A 25,911-nucleotide genomic window follows, 5' to 3' on the forward strand; every position below is an offset into this window, starting at 1 on the left:
TAAAATCCTTCATGACCAGATCATATATGTCTCCAACATAAACAATGCCAGGCTTTACTTCCAGTTTTTACAGCCTCTAACGTATTAAGATTCCTTAACTTAGGAATGATACTACTAAAATGTCACATCATGAATTGTAGCAGAATAAAACATGATTTTTATATGTAGTGCCTCATATTTCCATAAGCAGTTAACACTAAGTAAAATCAATTTACAGCATCTACAAATGCATGTAAATATGGAAATCAAGGAATTTCTGCGTGAGTTACCTTGCTCTTCCACCTTATTTATACCTTACCAAGGAGTTGGATATTCATATACATGGAAAGGCATGGTTTTGCTGTACTAACCCAAAAAATGTACCCAAGTCAGAAAACTTGAGACGTGTGCATTTTAACTTAAGTAATTTTTTACAAAGGATGGCAAGGATTCATGACAAAATATCTATTTTTACTTTTTCTGATCATCTCATTTCTCTTTAATTTCACTTTATATATTTCACAATGAAATATTTAGAATTTAGCATTTTAACTATCATTCCCAGTTTCGATTGGAGGTAGGGGCTGAGCATCAGATAAGGAATCATGAAGTTCAACTTTCCCAAAATGCATGGGTTTTACCTTAACCTCACGTATTATTTTCGTCAATAGGTTTCTCGACCCACTAATACCTTCCAGCCCAAGTTACTCTCAGCTCCAAAGTGCTCTCTTCCTTTCTTTTTTTTTTCCCAGCCAAGTAATTCTAATCACAGAACTGACATACATCATTAAATTAGGGAAATTTCTTCCTGCTACTTCAGTGGAGGTGAATATTCTAGATTCTTTCAAATCCTCTCAAACTCAGTCTCTTCGATCCGAGTGGGAACTCCCATCCATGTCCTGTATGTTAATAAAGTTTGAAGTGCTTCGAACTACTACTTGATCTCTTTCAGTTAGCTGCAGTCTTACTTGTGTCATGAAAGTTTCAGTGTTATCTTAGGAACCCTGTAATCCAAAACTAAAATGACTTTCTATAGACTTTTGCCTCTCTCACACTCATCCCCATATCAAGTAAATAATTTCTGTCTTGAACCCAGGTAGAAATTCCAATGAGCAGCCTTCTAAGCCTCCAGCAAATTTGCATCTTGGCATTAATTGAACTGTTTAAAAGTACAAATGTATAAAATACAACATTCCTAACACCTCATTACTGGACAAGGTGCCTAGCCATCTGCCTGCAGTCACCACAGCTGCTCCACTGCCTACATTTGTGAACATTTTGTACCTTCTTCATAACAAGGCAACCTGCACCATGTCTTACAGAGCAAGTTCCAAACCACCATAAGCTTATGCATGTATTATTTGGATCACCTGACATAAACATTAGTGTAGGAGACTTGTGAGTATGTATATGTGTAGTCTGAAGATGACAAGCACATTCAATCCAAGTTCGCAGATAAAATTAACCTCGGAACAATCTCAATCTTCATAGAAGGAATGAACAAATAAATGCCAAAGTGAAAGAATGTATACAAATAGCTACCAATTAAACATTTAAATCTTAAAGATACACAACCCTATCTTAGGAGAATAAACATTACGCAATACATTTCATGACTTTTTTCAAAATAAACAATAGCTTTATCCAATTGAATTAATAAATGTCTTGTAACATCACTGATGAATGAGTTTCTCAAATCTTACATAAGACTCTTACTTCAGAGTCTCCAACCATATTTATTCAAAACTTCTTTCCAAGTTTTGTGCAGGCTTCCTAATTGCAGAACCTAACCTGAAATAAATTTCTAGCATTAATAAAGTGTACAATGAAATCAACACACAATTACAGAAAATGACACTAAACTTTAGTAACAAAGACACATTTGAAGCATCTCAAATGTTTTCTACTCTTTAGATGTGATACAAGTTGCTCTTTTTTATTGAATTAGGTTTTGAATATTGTTTTCAGAATCAAAGATTCCAATTCTTATTAGAATTTCATTCATAAGAGTACATACAATCTTCAAAATCTTGAAAAATCAGTCTAATCTTATTTGAACAAAAAGCAAGTCCATTTCAAAAGGGCAACAACACGCAAGATTTCAAAAGAATAAAACAAACTACATTTTAAAAAAATGATTGTTGCCAGAACTGCAAATAAAATAAATGGCAGAAATATCGGAATGAATGCTAGAATGCCATACAGGGATCCCTTGACGTCGCAATCAGCAACTCAAAAGATCTTCTGCAATATTCAAAGATATTGCTCCTTATCCGAGGCACAGAATAATACAGCATTTATGTTCACCTATTCTATGAAAAAAATGACTTCCAGAAAACCTTTGATTAATTCACCATTAACAGTTGTTACATTAGCTTAGGGCAATGGCTCCCATCCAATGGGTGTCCCCATACTTCAGTTGCTGAAAGAATGCATGCAGGTGCAGCGGTCTGTGAAGCTGACAAAAGGTATGCGCAAGAGGATCAGTACAGGAGTAGGGATGTCTTTCTACAATTGTACAGGCCTTGTGGAGACCACACCTGAGGAAATGCATGCAGTTTTGGTAGTAAAAGTGAGGGTTGCAGATACTGGAGATCACAGTCTTAAAACGTGGCTGTGGAACAGCACAGCCAGTCAGGCAGCGTCTGAGGAGCAGGAGAGTCAACATTTTGAGCATAAGCTCTTCATCAGTAATGTTCAACGTTTCGAGCATAAGCTCTGATTGACACTCTTGCTCCTCGGATGCTGCCTGACTGGCTGTGCAGTTTTGGACTACTTAGCAGAGTCTACTGTGGGAATGCAATGAAGGTTGACCAGACTGATTCCATGGATGGTAGGATTGAAGTCTGAGATTGGTAAAGACTATATTCACTGGAGTTCAGAAGAATAATGGGGCAGGAGTGGAACCTCAAATTCCAGCAGGACTTTGGTTCTTTCCCCTCTCGTCTTGAACCTGCATCTTCTGGTTTTGGATTATCCTGCTCTGGTGGAGGAGGGCAGGAGGGCCTGTATTGGCCGTTTGCCTTGTCTGTGCCCCTCATGGTTTTGTAGACCTCTGTGAGGGCGGTCTCCTGTGCTTGGGCAGCGGGATCTGCAGGTCATCAGGCCTCGCCTGGTTTGCTTGGGCCTTCCAGTCTCAGTTGTCAGCATGCACAAGTTGGGCCAAAGAGCCAGTCTTCACATTGCATGGCTCCATGGTTAGACAAGGTAACCACAGGAAGAATGTTTCTGATGGCCAAGAAGTTAGAACCAGGGATCACAGTCTAAAAAATACAGGGTAGGCCATTTAGGACCGAGATGAGGAGACATTTCTTCACCTGGATAGTGGTGAGCCTGTGGAGTTCTCTGCCATAGAGAACAGTTGAGGCCAAAACATCAAATGATTTCAAGGAGGAAACTGATTGAGTTATTGGGACTCAAGGGATTAAAGGATATATGGGAGGAGGGGGGTGAGAACCGAGTACTGAGCAGGATGATCATATCGAATAGCTATGCAGGCACAAAGGACTGAACACATACTCTTGTTTTCTGTTTCTATACATTATGAAGTGTTTTTCCTTACAGCAAGGAAACCACATATTGTCAAAGATTTTAATCTTGCACTCAGGACAATTTGTAATACCATGAATAAAAGGAAAATCAAATGTGTCTATTTTTCAATGTTCACGCTCTGGACAACTATTCAAAAAAGAAAAGCAAGCTGCCTCTGACCGCATCTTTTTTTAAGTTGAAATGTCACTTTGTGCCCAACAGTTGCAGAAAGTAACCAGTGAAAAAGTCAATATTCCAAGTTTTTGCATAAATCAGAGCTCAAAAAAGGTAAGATTTGATCTATGCTAAGCATGTTCTGTCTAGAATTGTAGACAGTAGCCTTCACAAGGCCTTGCAGCAATCACATTGCTTAACTTGTGTATCATGTGACCAAAATTGTGGTGAAAACATCAAATCCTTATTAATATGGTGTACTTATCAAATATTATGAAATACAGGTTCCTCCTCACCACAAAATAAACAAGGAAATTGAGTTTATCAGCAACATTTAATCAAACTAGCCATGCCAAATCAGGAGTTCAGCCAAGTATAATGAGCCTTCCATTAGAGATATGGTACAGTACTGATGTGTTCCTTGTGAACACTTTTTGAAATCGCAGATTTCTCTTTTCTGTATGCCAATGATAAAGGAGTTTAGCTTTCTGCCATATTTCCAAACTTTTCATTGAAAAGAAATATTAAAAAGAAAATGCAAATTAAATAATCGATTTCTTTATTCAAATGCACTTCGGCATAACTTCATCAAAAATGACAATCATTTTCTTCAAATCTTAAAATCTAACTATCACATCCTGAAAGAGTTCATTAAACACTTATCCACACAGAGATCAAGTAACTTTGCAAAACATAAAACTTTCCCACTTTAATCATTCAAGGGCATTTCAAGTTTAAAAAGGCTAACTGAAGGCTCAGGAAGAATTCAGAGTCTCTACCCATGTCAGTCAGACCATACAGGAATCAGCACAGTTCAGGCAATACCAATGATCTGAAAAACTGTATTCACAGGACTTTCCATTTTCTACATCAACAAGATAATTCTTGTAAAATGTTTGGTCAGTTTTGGTTGAGAGAGGAGGTAGCCAACTGGCTTCTGTGGCTATTGCTCTGATGTCACAATAGCATTTGTTTTTGCAGGAAAAAAGTTGACTCCAGCACACTCAATCACACACACCACTTGAATTCACACTGTCAAATAAAAAGGAGCTGCAAGAATCTTAATTTCCTTAAAGATCATCAGAAGGCAACCTGAAAAAACATGAATTGTTTCTGCCACAAAGACAGCAAATAGGTTATACAGTTTGGACAGAAGTCTTCATATCTCCTTTAAGAATGGAAAAACAGACATGCAAACTTTTCAAATTTGGACAACTAAAAAAATTTTAATTGAGACTAGGAGAAAGAAATGTCAACCCCAAGTAAACTGGGAAAAAGCTGATGTCCGATTTTTTAAAATCGCAAGAACCTACACTTGAATAATTGTTTCACAAAAATGAGGGCCTAGTCATTGGAAAAAAAGAACACAGTCAGCAAAATGAGTACTAAGAAACAAAAGCACATCATGACATAACCAAAGAGGTCTATATAGCTATTATCTTGGCTCAGTTGTTGACACACTCACCAAACCAAAGACAGCGCAGTATGAAGGCCACTCCAATCATAGGACTCATAATTAAGGCCACATCTGTCAAACATACTTATCAAGGTACAGTTTCATCTAGATTTAAGGGTGCCAAATGAACACATATCTTCCAATACACTAACAGTTTGAGATAAATGCACCTTTCCTCCTCCTTAGGCAATCACTCAGGATCAAGATGATTTGCTTCCACTGTACTATGAAGGGTTGGTGACTCGAGGCTGATGACTCGAATGAATGATCTGCTCTGCTATAATAATTAAGCAATATATTAGGCAATTATTGCTTAAGGGTTGGATAGAAGGGGTATTTGAAGGTTTGAGCATCCTCATGAATGTCTTGACTTTACCTCTGCACATTTGTGTTGAAGCTTCTTTTGTGCATCTGGTGACTTCCAAAATGAACCTTCTCTATTTTGATTGGTCACGAGTTGGGGATGTACACAAGTTGATAGGAATGTCTAACCTCTTCAGAATGCTGAGAAAATATCTTAAAGCTTTTCTGTTGTCTTACTAGCTTCTCCAGCTGCTGAGTTCAGTGAAGAGCAGTTCCTTTAGAAATCTGAAGTCAGGCATAAACATGACATCCTCCCTAACAGAACTTGTTGTGAGTGATGAGCACTTTGTGCTGGGCAAGCTTGAGAGCTGCTGGGTTACCATCAGATTTGGAGGATCTGACAAATATATCACTGGGGTAATTCTCCAGTGCTTTGAGATGCCTGCTGTAGATTGTCCAAATCTCAAAAACATATTGGATGCATAGGTGTCACAGCTGCCCAGTGATTAAGCGTGCATTAGAGATTGTTGTTCTCAAATACTCTCGTGCTTAGTTATTTCTAGTAGCTTGAAATAATTGGACCTTTTAAACTTAATGCAACAATGTTTCCTGCAGCATCTCCATTCTCTTTCCTCGACTTTCCTTTATGCATTCCTATCTAACAGGAAAAGCAATTGAGAATGGTATTGATGACTATGGTGGTGGCAGCAGAGTCAGGGGATGAGAATTTCAACAGAAAATTGGGATAGTTGTACTGTTTTAAAAGGAAGCACTTTGCAATGATATTGACCACATAATGTTGGAAATTCGGCTAGAAGTTAAACAGTTATGCTGTGAAATTGGGAACATCTGTATTCTGTAAAGAAACTCAATACCTTTTAGTGATGACATTTTCAGTGAAAAGATGAGAAGAGTGAATTCACAAACAGAACATCTGGAACTTACGAAACTGAACCTTTACGAGCTGCACAAAAGAAATGTTAAACTTGTCATACTGAAGACTTCCTTATCTTGTCTATCCCTAAATTCATTATCCCTTGATTCCTAAGCACACCTTCTTGTAAAACTGTAGCTAATATCATGCATCTTTTCAAACAGAAAGCACAGTATTGAGCAGTACCTAATGCATAAGCATAAGTATTAACCAGGCCAAACAGTGTAAAAATATCATTCCAAAAACAATTACAATATAATTTCTGCTAACAGTCCCAGTTATTTCCCACTATCTGGCAACTGTAATTATGTCCTCAGTCATAAGGATGATTGAGTCTTAGCAAACAACCTAGGCCAGGAGTAGTGTCATCCCTCTACAAGTATTAAATTGGAAAGAATGCAGAAAAGATTGACAAGGATGCTACTGGGACTGGATGGTTTGAGTCATCAAGAGAGGCTGAATAGGCTGGGACCTTTGTCCCCTGACCTTATAGAGGTTTATAAAATCATGAGAGGCATAGATAAAGTGAATAGCAAAGGTCTTTTCCCTAGGGTAGGGGAGTTCAAAACCAGAGGACATAGTTTTCTCGTGAGAGGGGAATGTATATGGAATGAGCTGCCAGAGCAAGTGGTAGAGGCAAGTACAGTTACAAAAGACTTTTGGACAGGTTTATGAATAGGAACAACCTAGAGGGATATGGGCCAAACACTGGGAAATGGGACTAGTTTAGCTTGGGAAACCTGATCAGCATTGATGAGTTGGTCTTAAGGGTCTGCTTCTGTGTTATATGACTCGATGACTGTTCTGAGGAAAGATCACTGGACCCGAAATGTTAACTCTGAATTCTCTTGACAGATGCTGCCAGACCTGCTGAGCTTTTCCAGCATTTTGGTTTTTGTGGCTATAAGTACTACTATCACTCCTAGATCTATAATTTCTACAGATAAATATTACCTATTACACATTTATTACTTATATTTTTTCACCATGCACAAAAGACAAACTAGGTGATGAATAGAACTTGCCAATGTGCAAAATTGACTTTTTAAATCCCAATCACGCTGGATGCTGAACCAACTGTTTTATTTAATCAAAAGATTTGTTTTCTGACTTTTTAAAACAGCTTGCCTTCAGATCTCCCCAATACCTTGCTCCACATTCCTCCAACTACAAGGAGAGACAACAGTACAGTTTAGAGACCCACACTCAATTTTCAACCCTGCTTTAAAACTATCAATTTATGGGTATAAAAGGTAAGTAATTAATCAAAGTATCACTCTAATGGCCCACTTTCTAAAAAGAAGCTGAATCCAATTTCCTCACTTGCAAAAAAAGAAAAAAATTGAGGGAGCAGTTGAAGTAACAATGATCAAGCTCCTTCTGCAACAACACTCTGTACTTCTCCTCTCCTTCACTCCCTCCACACCTCACCCCTTCCATTAAAGTCACAGTTTGAAATAACTGCAGTCAGGACCATTGCAATCTATTGTGCACTGAAAAATATAATAATGTTTTGTAACAACCACCAACACCTCGAGCGATCCATAATAAATACTTGAAAGAAGCTAATGACTATACTTTTCCTTCATAGCTTTTTTCTCACTACCTCAAATGTGATGTAATTTTGATTTCTAGATCTTCCATTCCTTTATTCTGGTCTAAAGAAACAATAGCAGCGATGATAACAAAGTAAATGAAAAATATGTCATTTTCTGGTGTGTTTATCACTTTTCCCATAAAAAGGACAGAAAAGTTAATAATCAGACGTTACAGATACCCGATTGCCCAAATGAAGATTTTTTTTTAAACTGTTTGTTGCTGTCATCAGAAGTGTACTGCACAGAGGGAAGTTATAGAAACAACTAGTATAATTCTGATTCCAGGTTCCTATCTAGTAATAGCAATGGTTTGGGGGGTAGCAGCTGTGGCTCAGTTGGCAGCATGCTTACTCAAATAAACTCACTGACTGAAGCCCTGCTTTCAAAAATCGAGATTGACCTTTCAGTGCTGTCCTGAGAGAATGCTGCACTGGCAAAGATTTTAGGTGATGTGTTCCTGGGCAAAAAACAAAAGATTCACAACACAATTTCATAGAATAGCAAAGTTCTTCTCAGCACTCTGACCAATATTTAGCAATACCAATCAGCATCATTGAAACAGATTATCTGGTTTTCATCACAGTGTTTTTGTGTGATCTGGCTGTGCAAAACTGTTGGTCACATTTCCTACATTACACCAATAATAACAATTCTTGTTGTGGATAAGCTGTACAGCACTTTGGAATGGCTTACAGTTGTGAAAGGCCTTACCATAATGTAAATATGTTTTGCACACTCTCCACAAACTAAGGCAAAAGCTTATTAACTTGTTCTTTCAGCTTCTTTCTGCATAGATACTGCCAGATTGCAATTTCCAATAATTTCTTTTTGTCACTACTTTCGCACAAACATTCTTGAACAAACCAGTCTTCATTTAGTAAAAATGTGGACCAAGAGTGACTTCGAGAGACTGACAAGAAGGCATTAGTATCCAGATAAAAATTTTTATAAATCATAAAATCCTAAATCTACATGGAATTTACACATTTGATTTTGCCATAACAGGATTTAATTTTAAAAACAAATAAATTCAGGATGTGGTCCTACACCAAAAGGAATTACCTGAAGTTGAAATTATTGCTTGCACAAGGGTATGGAGAAAACTTGACTAGAACAATGTAGTATTGGGGAGAATAAAAAAGAAGGCCTCGGCTGCACCCAGTACTCCTTCCAGAAAATAAAATCCTCTGGAAAGCCAGTTGCAGAAGAATGTAAAGCAGCAACACAAGTTGTCATGAATGGAGAAAGAACGATCTCCATCGAGAAAGTGAAATTTAGTCAAATTCAACTAAGTTTTACATGTTTCATGTTCTACCTTAAAAGATTCTTAGTTTCAATTTTTAAAACTTTTTTCAATTTTGCGACCCCACCACCCCCGCATTAGAATTTCATCCATTATCCTAAACTGTGCTTCAAGTTATTAACAGATAATAGCAAATAAATCTCAAGATGGAAAATTACTCATTTTCACATCAGAATTACAGATGAGATTATGAAATTTGAAGTGTTATGCTGCCAACACATTTTTAGACTTTTCATAGAACTCAAAGCCTTTTTTGTAAACAAAGACAGATTTGGGACTCTACAGTAGCAGAATTCACAGAAAGTTTAATGATTTTCTAGTATCATTACGGAAAGGATTTTTTTAAATGCTGTGGATCTACATTTAAGATGCCCTCATTCTTTTAACAAAGTCTAACCGCTGTAAGTAAACACAGTTTGTGCCTCATTAGAATTTAACAGCTCTGGTCTGGTATATTTGCAACAGAGAAGGCTATTTCTGGGGCTATTTTCTGTGGAAGAGATGAGATTTAATTTAGTATAGAGTAGCTTGGATAGGTCAATGAATAGTAGACATATATTTACAATGTATTCCTGATGAAGGGCTTTTGCCCGAAACGTCGATTTTCCTGCTCCTTGGATGCTGCCTGACCTGCTGTGCTTTTCCAGCACCACTCTAATCTAGACTCTGGTTTCCAGCATCTGCAATCCTTGTTTTTACCTATATATTTACAATGATTGACTGATGGAATACAGAGGAATGGAGAAGTTACTTTTCGTCGTCAAAAGATGGTACGACTCTAAGTCACCTGAAGTCATTTGAAAGGGTGGGAGAGGCAGAAGTACTCTCCCAGTTGAGGTTTGACATGGACTTGTGCCTATGTAACCCAGAAGTGTAGATAGTGATAGCTGGAAGATGTTACTCTGCAGGTAGACATGGCAGCCAATTTAAGCACATCAGTCCCCACAAAAAAAAATCAGGAAAAGTAATTAGATAACCCATGTTAGTCACACTGATTACACGATGCATACTGATGATCAGGAGCTCACATTCCACTAATACCTGACCAAAAAAGTTAATAATTATTGTTGATAATTGATGGTGTTGTTCCTAATTACTGTTCATCATTACTGGTCAACTAACTGTATAACGTATTCCTTTTCTTTTCACATAAAGGTTTGAAAATTAAACAATCAGCAAACGCATAATTTTGTTTGCTCATCCACCAAACTTCAGCGAGATGTTGCACTTCGAGGAGATACTCTGAAAGTTTGCTCGGAGTTTGAGAATGAAAACCCAAAGCATAAGGTCGGTACAGCATTTCAAATTAAACCTTTATGCCCAGTAAATTTTCTTGTTTCACGCTTTACAAGCAAACCCCCTAAAATCGCTAAAAGTGAAGGGCCCCTCGTTAACATTTACCCGAAATGCGAGCTCACTGATTTTGGATTCGTAAAAGCAACGGAGTGCTTCCAAAGAGTTAACACATCCCAAAAACGGTCTACCGAGGCAAACACTGATAGATTACGTTGATTTGCCTCATTTTAATTCCGGTGACAGATCCTAATCTTAGCGTGTGGCCTGACGAGCCTGGCTCATGAGGCAGCCTGAAGGCCTGAAAAGTGTAAAAGTCCCCGCCCCCTTCAGAATATATATTTTACCTCCATGCCAACAGGAAAAAAAAGTGCGAGATAGATTCGAAGGAGCACAGTAATACTCACATAGGATCCAGGGCCCTTGATAACCAAGATCTGAAAGCGTCCAGATTCTCTATGATCATCTTCCTAAGGTGAACGGCCCCGGTCGCTGCTGCACCATCAGAATGTCAGAGCCTTTAGTGGAAATCCACCAGCGAACATGACAACAAACCGGAGCAAAACCCAGGCCGCACCGCACCGTGCGACCAAACACCGACCAGTGTGTGATCGACAGAACTGTTTTCCAATCACCGACCAGCTCCCCGCGGCGCGGGCCAATCAGAAAGGGGAGCTGCGCGGGTTAAGGAGACAGTAGCGAGTTAGGTTGTACCCAACCGCCTCATGGGGGGGAGGGGGGGAAGGGGGGAGGAAAGGAGCAATCGATCAATCCCAATTTCAGTTTCCTTTCCCCGCTCTCGCACAGAGAAGTAGGGAAAAAAGTTAAAACGCGGGTTTTGATAGAATGGATATTATATGAGAGACGCACGGCACATTTACTTGAAGGCGAAAGAAAGGGAGGGGGGATTGGGAGAAGGAGAAATGAAAAAAAAACGATGATGCCGCACTGCTCAATCAAACCTGAAAACGTCGTGCCGGCGCGTACTGTGTGATAGACAGCAGGATCGCCCAATCAGAACGGGGCGGACGGACGGCACCGCCTAGTCATTGGACGGCCGAACCGTAGAAGGCGGGACGACCGGACGCCTCTCGCGACCAACGGAACAAATAGACGTTTCGTGATGACGAGGAGGGAGAGAAAAAAAAAAGCGGCAGGCTGAGATCTTTTCTTTTTGATCTTGGCGATTAATGTATTTACTGAGAGGGACAAAAAATTATGACTGAATTACTGAACAAAACGCACGAGGCACGTCACCACGTGATCGGACGCCAGTCAGGCCACGCCTTCCCCGACGTATAGCTGTGAAATCTATTATCGCGAGAGCAGGCTCACCTTTTTTTGCGGCAAAGCTGTCTCCTAGCAACGAGAGGAGGCGGCAATTGCACAGCGGTAACCCGTCAGCAAAATGAAGTGCTAGATAAATGCAGGATGCAATGAAAAGACTCTGCAGGCACATGCTTTTCCACAGCCTACTTTTCGTAAATATCATTCCTGAGATGCTGACATCGATGACATTTATTGCCCATCGCAACTTGTGCTGCGTGCTGGGCCACCTTCTTGAGCAACCACATCCCGTGACAGGTTCTTCACAGCATTTTGATCATCTGCTCGCGTTGTGGAGTCATTTTTTTCAAGGCATCAAAAATATCAGCTAATTTTCTCGGCATTTCGATTATAATGAGTCCGCAGTTAGGTACAAGAATCGGCCATTCAGGCTCTCGAGCCGTGTTTCGCGATACAAGGAGATCACGGCTGATCTGTGTCCTCGCACGATTGGCCCGCCTTTGGCACATGTCCCAGAATAGTTATTCTCAACAAAAAAGTTTAATTTACCTCAGATTTAAAATTAAAAACTGGCATAGCATCATCTACCGTTTCTGAAAGTGAGTTGCAAACGTCGACCAGCTTTTGTGTGTTGAGTGCTTCCTGACATCTCTTGAATGGCCTACCCCAATTTTACAAGAATCTCCAACCATTGGAAATGGTTTAGCTTTTTCTATTCTGTCTATTCAATCAGATCACCCCTTACCTTAAATTCGAGAGAAAATATGCCTAATTTTATAATCTCCTTGTATAACTTAACCACAGGAGTCCAGGTATCATTTTTGGAAACCTACAACCTCTAAGGAAATACATCCTTCCTAAGATGTGGTGCTCAGATATGCTCTAAGCAGAAATTATGATTTAGAAGGAGGAAAGAGAAATGATTGTTCCCAGAGAGCTATAGACTGATAGACATTGTAAGGAGCTCCCAAAGGAGTTGTGCATAGTGAAAGTTCTTAAGCACTAGTGAGATACCAAATCTGGTGACAAAAAAGGCAGTCCAACAACAGCAGCTCCAATAGCTTTATTGACATGTGTGATCAAACACATTGAGGCATTTCATTGGGGAAAGTAAAGAGGTAGAGTCAAAATGTTGAAGGGCACAGACAAGTCTCCAAACAATCTATATTTCTAACTTTTTGAGCCATAGCTGCTTCACAAATAACTGTCAGAGGAAAAAGGGAACAAAAGAAGAAACTAAAATTACATCATGTTACTTAGCAAATTTGCTTTCCTTAGATTCAAGAAGTCTTTTGTTGAAACAACTTAAAGTACAGCACAAATTTGATAAATAGATGAGGAACAGATAAAAGAATAATTCATTTTACAATTTGTATTCTGGGTTTTGAAATACGAAAATCATTTTTGTGTGCGGAATGTGCTTCGAAAGGAAGTGGTGGATGCAGATACAATTACAATGTTTAAAAAGCATTTGGATAAATATATGAATGTATATGGGCCATGCGCAGGCAGGTGGCACACGTTTAGTTTGGGATTATGGTCAACATTGACTGAATGGAGTCTAGATTGGAATGGTGCTGGAAAAGCACAGCAGTTCAGGCAGCATCCGAGGAGCAGTAAAATTGACGTTTTGGGCAAAAGCCCTTCATCAGGATCAAAGTGTCTGTTTCCATGCTGTATGACTCTATGACTCCATGTGGCAGAATCTGCTGATTATGTATTGAACTTATTAGTCATCTCAGAACCCATAGAATCAGAGTGGAAGCAAGTGATCTTCTATCCTGAAGGACTGACTGACAAGTAATTTTTGGCAATCAGAAGAGACCAAATTTAATTGGCAATAAGAATCCATAAATGAAACGATTTGTATGTGTGTAGCATCACTCACACCCTTGGGCTGACCTGAAACATTTCACAATCATCGAACTATAGACACTTTTGTAACATTGGAAAGGTGGCCGGTAAGTCCCACACAACAAGCGTCCACAAACAACATGTTAATAACTGGATAATTTGTTGTTGTGATATCAACTAAGCACAGCCACCAGGGATATCTCCCTTCTTAGAAACATTACCATGACATGTTTTATATCTATCTGCAAAGGCGTACAGGACTTTGGTTCAACATCCTACCTGAAAGACAACACCACTGATTGTGTAGCACTTCCTTTGTATTCCACTGGATAATTAACTCGCATTATTAATATTTGAGGGTAGGACGTGAGCACTCAAACAAAAGTAATGAGAGAAGCCGTCAGAAAACTCCAAGGTAAAGGTAGATCTTTAAATTTATGGTGACCTGACGAAGGCATTCCACACTGGAGGAGAATTTCTAGAAATTCTTCTCCAGGGTGTTCAAAGAAATTAGTTGTGGTGGTTAAATTATTCCATCATGACGAGAGTGAAGGAAAATCAGTATAATTCCAGCTCCTTTCTTATTGCAAACTGTTTTAGGTAAATATATGTCATGGCACCATGACTTGTCATCATTTTGTTTGATGCTATGCATGTTTCTTAAGGATTTCAATAACCTCAAAATCAAAGTCGTGATGTGATTTAGAACTGAGAAAAACCCTTAGAAGATTATAATCTACAAAAAGTGCGAGGAGCTTGTTCATGAACTCCTGTTTGTTGATGGTTATATTCCAAATCAATAATTTCACAGTTGTCTTTTACGATAACGTTTTATTTCCAGGCTTTAAAAATTGAATTCAATTTCTCAAAGAGCAATTGTGAATTTTGAATTTTTGCTCTCTGAATTGTTCAGAGAATCATTCAGGGCCAGGCTTCTGAATTACACGTGTAGTATCATAGCCACTTACACTAATGCACATCAATCAAATGTTTCCAGTTTTTGGCTGTCTGTTCAACCCAAACATCTACTCCACCTATTGATCATATTGTATGCAAAACAATACCTAGGTGCCGTGAAAAGTTTTGTGTGCAGCACAGGCAAATCATACCATACAAACATCATAGGGTAATTGAACAGAGCGAGGAGTTCAAAGTTATGGCTGCAAAGAAGGTGCACAAAAAGCAAAGTTAAAAATCACACAATACCAGGTTATAGTCCAACAGGTTTAACTGGAAACACACTAGCTTTCAGAGTGACGCTCCTTCATCGGGTGATTGTGGAGCACTCGATTGTAACACAGAATTTATAGCAAAAATTTGCAGTGTGATGTAACTGAAATTATACATTGAAAACCCGAGAATGCAACTTTTAAAAAAAGGGTTTTGTGATTTACACATGAAAGAAGTGAAACTATCACTGTATTCTAACAGATGAAAGGCTTAACAGACAATCAATTTTTCAATGTATAATTTCAGTTACATCACACTGCAAATTTTTGCTATAAATTCTGTGTTACAATCGAGCCCTCCACAATCAACCGATGAAGGAGCGTCGCTCCGGAAGCTAGTGTGCTTCCAATTAAACCTGTTGAACTGTAACCTGGTGTTGTGTGATTTTTAACTTTGTACACCTCAGTCCAATACCGGCATCTCCAAATTATCACAAAAAACAAGATCAACATTAGATTTGAGAGGTCCATTCAGAAGTGCAATAACGGGGAAAGAAGCTGTTTTTCAACCAGTTGATACACGTGTTTAAGAGGTTGGAAGAGATTATAAACAGAGTGGGAAGGGCTTTTCATGATGTTGACTGCCTTTCCAAGGCAATGAGAAGTGTAGATGGAGTCAATGGGTAGAAGGTTGGCTTGCGTGGACTGGCTTTGTTCACAACTCTCTAATTTCTTACAGACCTGGGCAGAGCAGTTGCTGTACCAAGTTGTGATACATCCAGATAGAATGCTTTCTATGGTGTATCTATTAAAGTTGGTGAGAGTCCTTATGGACGTGCAAAATTTCCTTCAGGTCCTGAGGAAGAAGAGGCGTTGTTGGGCCTTCTTGACCATCACATCAACGCGGGTGATCTGGGACAGATTTTCGGTGGTCGTCACTCCCAGGAACTTGATGTTTTCAACCATCTCTACCTCAGCTTCATTGATATGGATGAAGCTTGCCCTCCTTGCTTTCTGAAGTCAATGATCAGCTATTTAGTTCTGCTGATATTGAGGAAGAGATTGTTATGTTTTACCCTCGCCATCAAGCACTATCTCTTACCTGCATTCTTTCCCGTCGTTGATATCTGGCCTACAACAGTGGTGTCGTCAGCGAACTTTTAGATGAAATTTGGCCACAAAGTCATGAGTGTACAGGGAGTACAGTAAGGGCCTGAGTACACAGCCTTGCAGAGTGCCGGTATTGAGGATTGTCATGGAAGATGGACTGTTGCCTGTGCTCACTGATTGCAGTCTATGGATCAGGAAGTCAAGTATCCAGTTGCAGAGGGAGGAACAGATACTTAGGAGCCGGAGTTTGGACTTGAGTTTGTTTGGGATTGTAGTGTTGGAGGAGCCATTGTTAATAAGTAGAAGCTCAACATAGGTAGGCTTATTATCCAGATGTTCCAGGGAAAAGTGTAGTGATGCCATGGACCTGTTGCGCCAGTAGGCAAATTGCAAGGGATCGAGGCAAGTTTACAGACTCGAGTTGATATGTGCCATGACTGACCTCTTGAAGCACTTCGTAATTATAGAGTCCAGAGCCTCTGAGTGGTAGTCCTTGAAGCACGTTGCATGTGTTTTCTTTGGTACTGAGTTGATGGTAGTCTTCTTGAAGCAGGTGGGGCCTTCACATTGTAGCAAGCAGAGGTTAAAAATGTCAGCGAATACTCTCACCAGCTGGTCTGCGCAGGATCTGAGTGCACTGCATCTGGATCAGTCACTTTCTGTAGGTTCACTCTCAAAAAGCGTCTGCAATGGTGACTGAGGAAGGAGGTGCATCCCATTCTGTTGGGACAGATGACACCATTTTGCTGACCTTCTGCTCAAACTGAGCATAAAATGCATTGAGCGCATCAGGGAGGGATGTATTTTTGTCTGATATTCTGTTCGGTTTCATTTTGTAGCCTTTTATGTTGTGTAGCCCTTTCCAGAGATGGCAGGTGCCTGTGTGGTTAGTTTGTGTGTCTAGCCTAGTTCAGTATTGCCTCTTGGCACCTATAAAAACGTTACAGAGGTCATATCTGGATCTATCGTAAAGGTCAGGGTTGTCTGACTTGTAACGCTGCACGCCTGGTCTTTGGTAGGCAATGGATTTCCTGGTTCATCCATGGTTTCCAGTTGGGGAACATATAAATTGATTTGTTTGGCATGCAGTCCTCAACATGCTTCATAATGAGATCCTTGTTGGTGATGGCATATTCATGTAGGTTAGTTCAATTCTTGAACACAGACCAATCCACCGATTCCAAGCAGTCCCGCAGAAGCTTTCCTGCTGCCTCAGACTAGCATTACTTTCTGTACTGGGTCTTCACATTTTAACGTCTGCTTGTAAGCTAGGAGGAGGAGCATTGCATTGTGATCTGATTGTCCAATGTGCGGATGAGGTATAGAGCAGTGGGCATCTTTGATGGTTGTGTAGCAATGATCAAGGATTGCTGGGACAGGTGACATATTGATGGTGTTTTGGTAGCACCTCTTGAGATTGGCCTGGTTGAAGTCACTGGCTACGATGAATGTCAGAGATGGAAGTCTGCTGCTCTGGAAGGTATGTGAGTGCTCTCAATGTGTTCATGAGTATGGGTTGTGGCCACAGCACTCCCAGGATGTCTTGTCGTCAGTTCTGTTAGGCCTCTACATTTGTCACAGATCAACTTTGAAGCTATGGCCCCCATGCTATGATGTTGAACAAGTTCAAAGTTGGCGTGTGGATTTACTTTTTACATATTAGTTGGTACCTTGTATATCCCAGATTCTTTTAGAAGACTGGAAAAAGCAAAATTGCTTTCCCCTTTTCCCCACCTAAATCTACAAAAGCACATCAACCAAAACCATGTATGTCGGCCTCAGCAACTATAAGTTAAAAAAAACTTTTTTTTGTGTGCAATACTTAATATCTCCAAGGTGGATTTCATCACTGCACAAAACCAAGCAGTGACAAAGGGTTTGTTCCTATAACTGAAGTAAACCCCGTATTGTGTAGTTTGATTTTCAAAAGGTATTTGCTTTCAACTTCCAATTAAGGGTCACTGACTCTCTTCCTCTCTCCACAGATGATCCAAATGTCCTTAGTATTTGCAGTATTTACCATTTTTATATTAGACACTTGAAGTTCCAAACAGAAGTCAACAAATTAAGTTCAAATGTTCAGGGTCCATTTTGGAAATACCCTCATATTGAAAGATAGACAAAAATTGGTGCAGATTAGAAGAATAATGGGATCAAAGATGTCATTGGGGGTAGGGGGGCAGTGCTCCTTGACTCTATGTTCAGACTACTCCTGTTCTATGTTCAAGATTTGGATTCAGAACCTCAAGGAAATTTATCAAAATTCTGGATATAGGTTGGTCGCTGACCTGGAGGGTTCATTTCCAGACGTTTCGTCACCCTGCTAGGTAACATGTTCAGTGGGCCTCCCGGCGTAGCACTGTTGATAATTCCTGCTTTCTATTTATATATTTGGGTTTCTTTGGGTTGGTGATGTCATTTCCTGTCGTGACATTATTTTCTGTGCTTTTTCTCAGTGGGTGGTAGATGGGGTCTAACTGGATGTGTTTGTTAATAGAGTTCCAGTTGGAATGCCATGTTTCTAGGAATTCCCGCGTGTGTCTCTGTTTGGCTTGTCCTAGAATGGATGTGTTGTCCTTCTTAGTGTCTTTGATGGTCTTCAGGAATTCTTGGATGGAGTGGATGGAGTGCCGTGAATCTTCTACTAAGTGTTTTAGTCTTTGGTGTAGCTCCTTCGCCAATCTGTAAGTTGGTGTTCCAGGTGGTGAGACTATGGGGCTGAGGCAGGCTCCTGGTTTGTGAATTTTGGGTAATCTGTAGAAGCGTGGTGTGTTGGATCCATCTGGTTTCATTTTTTGGAAGTTGGCTTTATTTATTTCTCCAGATTTCTGAAGTGTTTTGAGTAGGGCTATAATTCGGTTCTCTAACATAGAAGAGGACGAAATGATGGTCTCCTTTGATGTAACAGCTCTGTTTACATCAATCAACATTAACCTGGCCAAGGAAACACTGACTACACTATTAGAAGACCAAATGCACATACACCAAACCCCACTAACTTCATCAACAAGGACAGTATCATCAAGCTATTGGACCTCTGCCATACCACACATTTCACCTTCAACAACAAAACCTATAGACAAACCAACAGAACACCCATAGGATCTCCAATATCGGGGGTCTTAGCAGAGGCAGTAATGCAGAGAATTGAGCAAACAGCTCTGCCAACCATCCAACCCAAACTTTGGGTCCACTACGTAGATGACAACTTTGTCATCACTAAACGAAACAAATTAGAGGAAACCTTCAAGACCATTCATAATACCCTTACTGGCATAAAATTCACTGAAGAGGAGGAAAACAACAACAAACTGCCATTCCTAGATGTCACAGTAGAGCGAACAACCAATGGGAAACTTCAAACCAGCGTCTACAGGAAAACAACACATACAGAAGCAATCATCCCAACATCTACAAACAAAACTGCATCAGAACATTACTTCAACAATCCAGCACACAGTGCAGCACAGAGGAACTATGCACAACAGAGGAAAACCACCTATACAGTGTATTCAAAAAGAATGGGTACTCAATGAACACAGTCTGCTGATTTCTCAGCAACAAACTCAAACAAACAGACAAAACGCGCCCAGAAACACTAGTCACTCTCCCCTACATCAAAGACATCTCGGAAATGACTGCCAGACTACTTAGACCCCTTGGCATCATGGTAGCCCACAAACCCACCAACACACTAAAACACCAGCTAATGAACTTGAAAGACCCTACACAGACAACAAGTAAAACTAATGTCATTTACAAAATACCATGCAAGGACTGTAACAAAAACTAGATTAGACAAACAGGCAGAAAACTAGCCACCAGGATACATGAACACCAACTAGCCACAAAACGACACTGCCCTCTCTCACTATGGATGAGGAAGGACACCACTTCGACTAGAACAACACATCCATCCGAGGACAAGCCAAACAAAGGCACGCACGAGAATTCCTAGAAGCATGGCATTTCAATCGGAACTCTATCAATAAACACATCGAGTTAGACCCCATCTACCACCCCCTGAGAAAAGGAACCAGAAGTGACTTTACCACAGGAAATAACATCACAGGAAATGACATCACCAACCCAAAGAAACACAAACTTATAAATAGAAAACAGGAATTTTCAGCAGTGCTTCGTCTGAGGCCCACTGAAGATGTTACCTAGTAGGGTGACGAAACATCTGGAAATGAACCTTCCAGTTCAGTGAGCAAACCTATATCCAAAAGAGGCAGTAATGTAGAGACTCGAACAAATAGCTCTGCCAACCATCCAACCAAAACTTTGGGTTCGCTACGTGGATGACACCTTGGTCATCACTAAACGAAACAAATTAGAGGAAACCTTCAAGACCATCAATAATACCTTTACTGGCATAAAATTCACTAAAGAGGACGAAAACAACAACAAACTGCTATTCCTAGATGTCACAGTAGAGCGAACAGCCAATGGGAAACTTCAAACCAGCGTTTACAGGAAAACAACACATACGGACCAAATATTGAACTGCAGAAGTAATCATCCTAACATCCACAAGCGTAGCTGCATCAGAACATTATTCCGATGAGCCACCACACACAGCAGCACAGAGGAACTACGCAGAGCAGAGAAAGATCACCCATACAGTGTATTCAAAAGGAACGGTACCCAATGAACACAGTCCGCAGATTTCTCAGCAACAAACCCAAACAAGCAGACAAAAATCATCCAGCACCCTAGCCACTCTCCCCTACATCAAAGACATCTTGGAAATGACTGCCAGACTACTCAGACCCCTTGGCATCATGGTAGCCCACAAAAGCACAACACACTAAAACAGCAGCTAATGAACTTGAAAGATCCTATACAGACAACAAGCAAAACTAATATTATTTACAAAATACTGTGCAAGGACTGTAACAAGCACTACATTGGGCAAACAGGCAGAAAACTAGCCACCAGGATACATGAACATCAACTGGCCACAAAATGACATGACCCTCTCTCATTAGTATCCTTACATACAGATGAGGAAAGACACCACTTCGATTGGGACAAGCCAAACAAAGGCACACATGAGAATTCCTAAAAGCATGGCATTTCAATTGGAACTCTATCAATAAACACATCGAGTTAAACCCCATCTACCACCCCCTGAAAAAAGGAACCAGAAGTGACTTTACCACAGGAAATGATGCCACTACAGGAAATGACATCACCAACTCTAAGAAACCCAAATAAATAGAAAACAGGAATTATCAAAAGAGCTTCGCCCACTGAACATGTTACCTAATAGCATGACTAAATGTCTGGAAATGAACCTTCCAGCTCAGTGAGCAAACCTACATCCAGAACCTCAACCTGAGCTTCAAATCTTCTCAAACCTCGCTAAGATTTATCAAAATTGATAATAATGCAAACATTAAAATGGGCAGAATTAGAGGAAGGTAGTCTAGAATGAGTGGCAGCTGAGACTTAAGGCTGATAAATGTGTGAAGTCATACTTATAACTGGTTTCAATCAGGGATTCAGAACCTGGGCTCTACTTCTGCAGGAGGTTTCAAGGAGTTTGCCTTTTTTGGTATTCATTCATGGGATGTGGACGTCGCTGGTAAGACTAACAATAATTGCTTAGACTTGATTGTCCCAAGGGTAGCCAGGAGTCAGCCACATTATTGTGGTTCTGGAGTCAGATGTAGGCTATTAGGCAAGCTTTCTACCAGATTTTTATTGAATTCAAATTTCACCATCTGCCATGGTGGCATTTGAACCCATGTTCCCAAAACATAAACCTGGAGTTGTGGATTAGTTATCCAGTGACATTACTACTACATCACTGCCTCCCTCTGTGTTGGTACAAATAGTACATTTTCTGCCCTGATTAAAATTAGAAGTCCACATTCTCAAATTAACATAGCTCAAAAGTTCTCATAATACTGGAACATGGAAGCCATCAGCAGCAATGCAATGTTTGAAAAGGCAAATCTTTACAAAGCAGCAAGTGGAGGTGAAGCATGAGGGAAGTTCCAGCAACACAGCTGAACACAGTAAGTTCATGACTTCTGGCTAAGATCCAGTTCAACTCTGATGTTGGGTGTGGGAGATCATTTGTTTTGGCCAAAACACAACTGATCTGAATAATATTTAAATGGAGAAAAGCTAAGAATGGTAAAGGTATGAAGAGATTTTGGAACTTATGTAGACACATCACTAAAATGTAATTGTTTGTTACAAAAATTAATCACAGAAATTAATGGAATGCGAGCCTTTATATCTCGAGAACTTGAATAGAAAACAAAGGAAGATCTGTTATAGCTACAAAATACTAAATTGACGACACAATACACCTTTGAAAGAAGATATTGGCCTTTGACGAATTATGGAGCATATTCACCAAGGCACCAAGGGTTGGATCATGATCAGAGAGTCCATTGACTAGTTGTATGTTCCTCAGAATAGAGAAAGTTAAGGTTGAAGTGATCAAGGCTTTTAGGATTTGAAAAAAAAATCAAAAAGCTAATAGAAAGAAATATTCTGCTGGTGGGCAAGTCTCAGACAAGGTGGAAATCTCTGTGTCATTCAGGTGAAAAAGGTTGGGAATTATGAAATCCTCTCCCACAAAAAAAAGTAATAATTTTAAATTTGAAATAAATAGCAATTGTAATAGTAAAGGATATGAGGTAAAGGTAGGTGGGTGGAGCTTAGCGACAGATTAGCAGTGATCTCACTGAATTGCAGAATATGTAAAAAGGACTGAATGGCTTGCATCTGCTCCTGTGTACAAAGGAAGGAAAATGGGTCAGATACATAGTCCACCATTAACGAAGGATGAAGTTAAAGGTTTTTCTGCTTAGGCTGTCTCTTGAGACTGTTAGGAGGAAGAAACTTTCCTTCAGATTAAGGCAACAGAAAAAGCACGTGTGCATGACAGTTTGAATGAGGAGATCCAATCTTTGAAGGAAGAAAATTGGTACAGTAGCATATTACTGGGAAAATTTAAGAGTTGTTCCAGAAACATGCATTCCTTGCATGAGGGATAAGAGACATTATTGATGTTGCTTCCATTCCTGTAAAGGATTTTTAAAAAGTGAAGAGGCTTAATTTGCCTCTCAGGTGGACAGAACAAAACCTATGCTCATTTTGAAGAAGAGCAGCGGAATTATTTCTCAACTCGAGATGAACAATAAATGCTGGATCTAGTGAATAAATCTAGTGAAACCCACATCCCATGAATAAATAAAAATAGCCTTCATGTCCAGGGCAATATTTTTTCCCTCAATCACAAAAGCAGATTTTCTGCCAAGCATCACCTTGGTTGTGGACTTTGCTGTGCACAAGTTGGATGCCAAATGTTTTACATGATTATGTTGACTACACTTCAGAAGAACTTAGTTAACTGCAAAGCACTTTAAGAAGTCAGGTAGTTGTGAATAGTAAATCTAAGTTTATTTTTAAATTCTCAGGTTTTTTTTACCCATCTGAGGTTGCCCTAAGCTGGCGATTGTGGACTTACTTGACAGAGTGGTTTTGCAGGGCAGTAAACATTCAACCACAATGCTGTATGAGTGGAATCATGCAGCATCCAATTCAAGTAAGGACAGTAGGTTTCCATAGCTAAAGGACATTACTGAACCAGTTGAGTGTATAAGACAACCTGGCAGCTTTATGATCACTCTGATTTTGAATCTGAACTGTTATGGTAGAAATTGAACTCCTGTTCTCTCCATGTTTAGCCTAACATCTGGATTATCTGCCCACAGAAACAGAAGTAGGCCGCTTACTTTCAACAAGAATGCTCTGCTTTGTAATTAGGCCATGGCAGATTTGTGACCTAACTCCACAGGCTTGCACAGGATTGGCCAGCACTGCCACTAGGTGGAGCCAATAACATGCAAATACACCTCCTTTGGCTTGAGACTTGTTTATTTTTGATTACACCTATGTGACATACTTTGAGATGGTTTTAATATTAAAGGCCATGTATCAAGGTTTTGCATTTTTTGAAAGGGAATCATTGAGATTCCAAATTTCCCGTGTAAAGCTGAGAAAAGTGTAGAGAACCCCAATAATTTCAGTGATTATTTATGACTGAAATTTTTACTGTTTGTGTGTGGGCAATTTTTTTTAGTTTGTTGCTAGTTGAGGCACTTCTGTGTTTCTGACAGATAATCTATCAACAACAACTTTGACTTTATTTCTCAATGAAACATAGCAACATTGAAGATAGGAACAGGAGTGGGCCATTTGACTCCTTGAGTTTGCTCTACCATTCATTATGATCATGGCTGATCAATGAGCTCAAAACTCTTAACCTGCCCTCCCCCCTTTTCTCTTGACCCCCTTAGCCACAACCACAATATCTACCTCCTTCTTGAAAGCACATAATGCTTCTGTGGTAGTTAATTCCACGGCTTACTACTCTCTGGGTGAAGAAATTCCTCCTCGTCTCAGCCTTAAAAAGTTTACCCTTATCCTTAAGCTATATCCTGGTCTGGACTTCCCAACCATTAAGAACTCCTTTCCTGCATTAAATCTTCTAGTCCTGTTTGAATTTTGTAAGGTTTTCATTCTTATAACCTCCAATGAATACAATCCTAACCAATTCATTCTCTCCTCCTACGTTAGTCCTGCTATCCCAGAAATCAATTTAGTAAACCTTCGTTGGGTTCCCTCCACAGCAAGAACATTCTTCCTCTGATAAGGAAACCAAAAGTGCCTACAATATTCCAGGTATAAAACAAAATTAAAGAGTTCAATTTTCTGGGTTAAAACTTTCCATGTGCAGAAAATGGGAGCTGGCATGATGTCAAGTGCCACTTCATGTATGCAAATGGATCATACCCGTATTGCAATGGGAATATATAACTCTTGACTTGGCTCCAGGCCCCGCAATGCCTTTGCTTAATAGAAATTCATTGATTTAAAATTAATAATTGACTCAGTATCAACTGCTTTTTCAAGAAGAGACTTAGAAGCTTTACCACCCTTTAAAAGTAAAAATGTTTCTGAGCTTTGCTAGTGAAAGGCCTGCCTCTAATTTTTAATTTATTACCTTTGGATTCATCAAGCAGCATAAACCATTTCTATCTACCTTATAAATTCATCTTAATATCTTGACAAATTTGATCAAATCATCCCTGAGCCTTCTAATTTGCAAGGAATACAATCCCAGTTTATAGAATTTCTCCTTGTGATTTAACCTTTGGAGGTCAGCTATTGTTCTAATGAATCAAAGCTGTAATTTTATTGCATTAAATTCTACTTCCCTGTTTTCTAGTCTGCACAATATAAACATCAGTATTGCTTTAGCATTATTGATTTTGTTTTGATACAATCTGTAACATTTCAATGATTTATTTCAACAGATCCCAATTTTCAGGTCATGAGCCTACACTCTGCAGTCCTGACTTGGCATGCACCACTGCAGAACCCGGCATGGCCTGCTCCTCAACGATTTTTATGGAGGCAGACCAGCTTCTTAAAGGGTCGTGGTTCACAGCAGCACAGAGGTGTTGTGTACGTTAGCCTACATGAGGGAACATCTTGAATACTAATTTCAAAAAAACGCTCCTCCTGACACTGAATGGCCCCAAACAACTCCATGCTGCCCATGCCAAGGTATGCCTCCAATCACACCCCCCATGTCATCCATGAAAACATATGCTCCCAAACATAGACTATTATGCCCCTGATGCCAAGATATACCCCTTCTATGCCCATTCACCAAACTATATATTCTTCAGACACGAACCACATAGGGCAGCTGTAAGTGGTTAAAAAGCTTTAAAAAGTGATTCATTCATAACTTCTCAGCAATATGTTTTAAAAATCCATTGACAGCAGGCCAAAAAAAGTGCCAATTATTATGGCATTTTTAGTTCCAGTACCTGAAACCACATGGCATTTGAAACACTTAGCTTTGTGTGAACCAACACTCT

General features: G+C 39.7%; 1 protein-coding gene across 2 annotated transcripts in view; it reads right to left on the minus strand.

Moving 5' to 3' along the window:
• rbm27 (RNA binding motif protein 27) overlaps positions 1 to 11,504 on the minus strand; it is a 145,381-nt gene extending 133,877 nt beyond the window's left edge. Inside the window, exon 1 of one of the 2 annotated variants that reach the window (XM_043703208.2) lies at positions 10,979 to 11,503. In XM_043703208.2, the coding sequence (XP_043559143.1) occupies positions 10,979 to 11,037 (59 nt within the window). In that variant the 5' untranslated portion in view covers positions 11,038 to 11,503. Of the gene's footprint in view, positions 1 to 10,978 lie in introns of both variants that reach the window. The other variant, XM_043703209.2, reaches the window with a different exon arrangement.
• Positions 11,505 to 25,911: the final 14,407 nt, after the last annotated feature.

The sequence above is a fragment of the Chiloscyllium plagiosum genome, unplaced genomic scaffold (genome assembly GCF_037043375.1).
Source record: "Chiloscyllium plagiosum isolate Xiang-an unplaced genomic scaffold, Cpla_swu_hap1 HiC_scaffold_16, whole genome shotgun sequence".
In the NCBI taxonomy this organism is placed as follows: Eukaryota; Metazoa; Chordata; class Chondrichthyes; order Orectolobiformes; family Hemiscylliidae; genus Chiloscyllium; species Chiloscyllium plagiosum.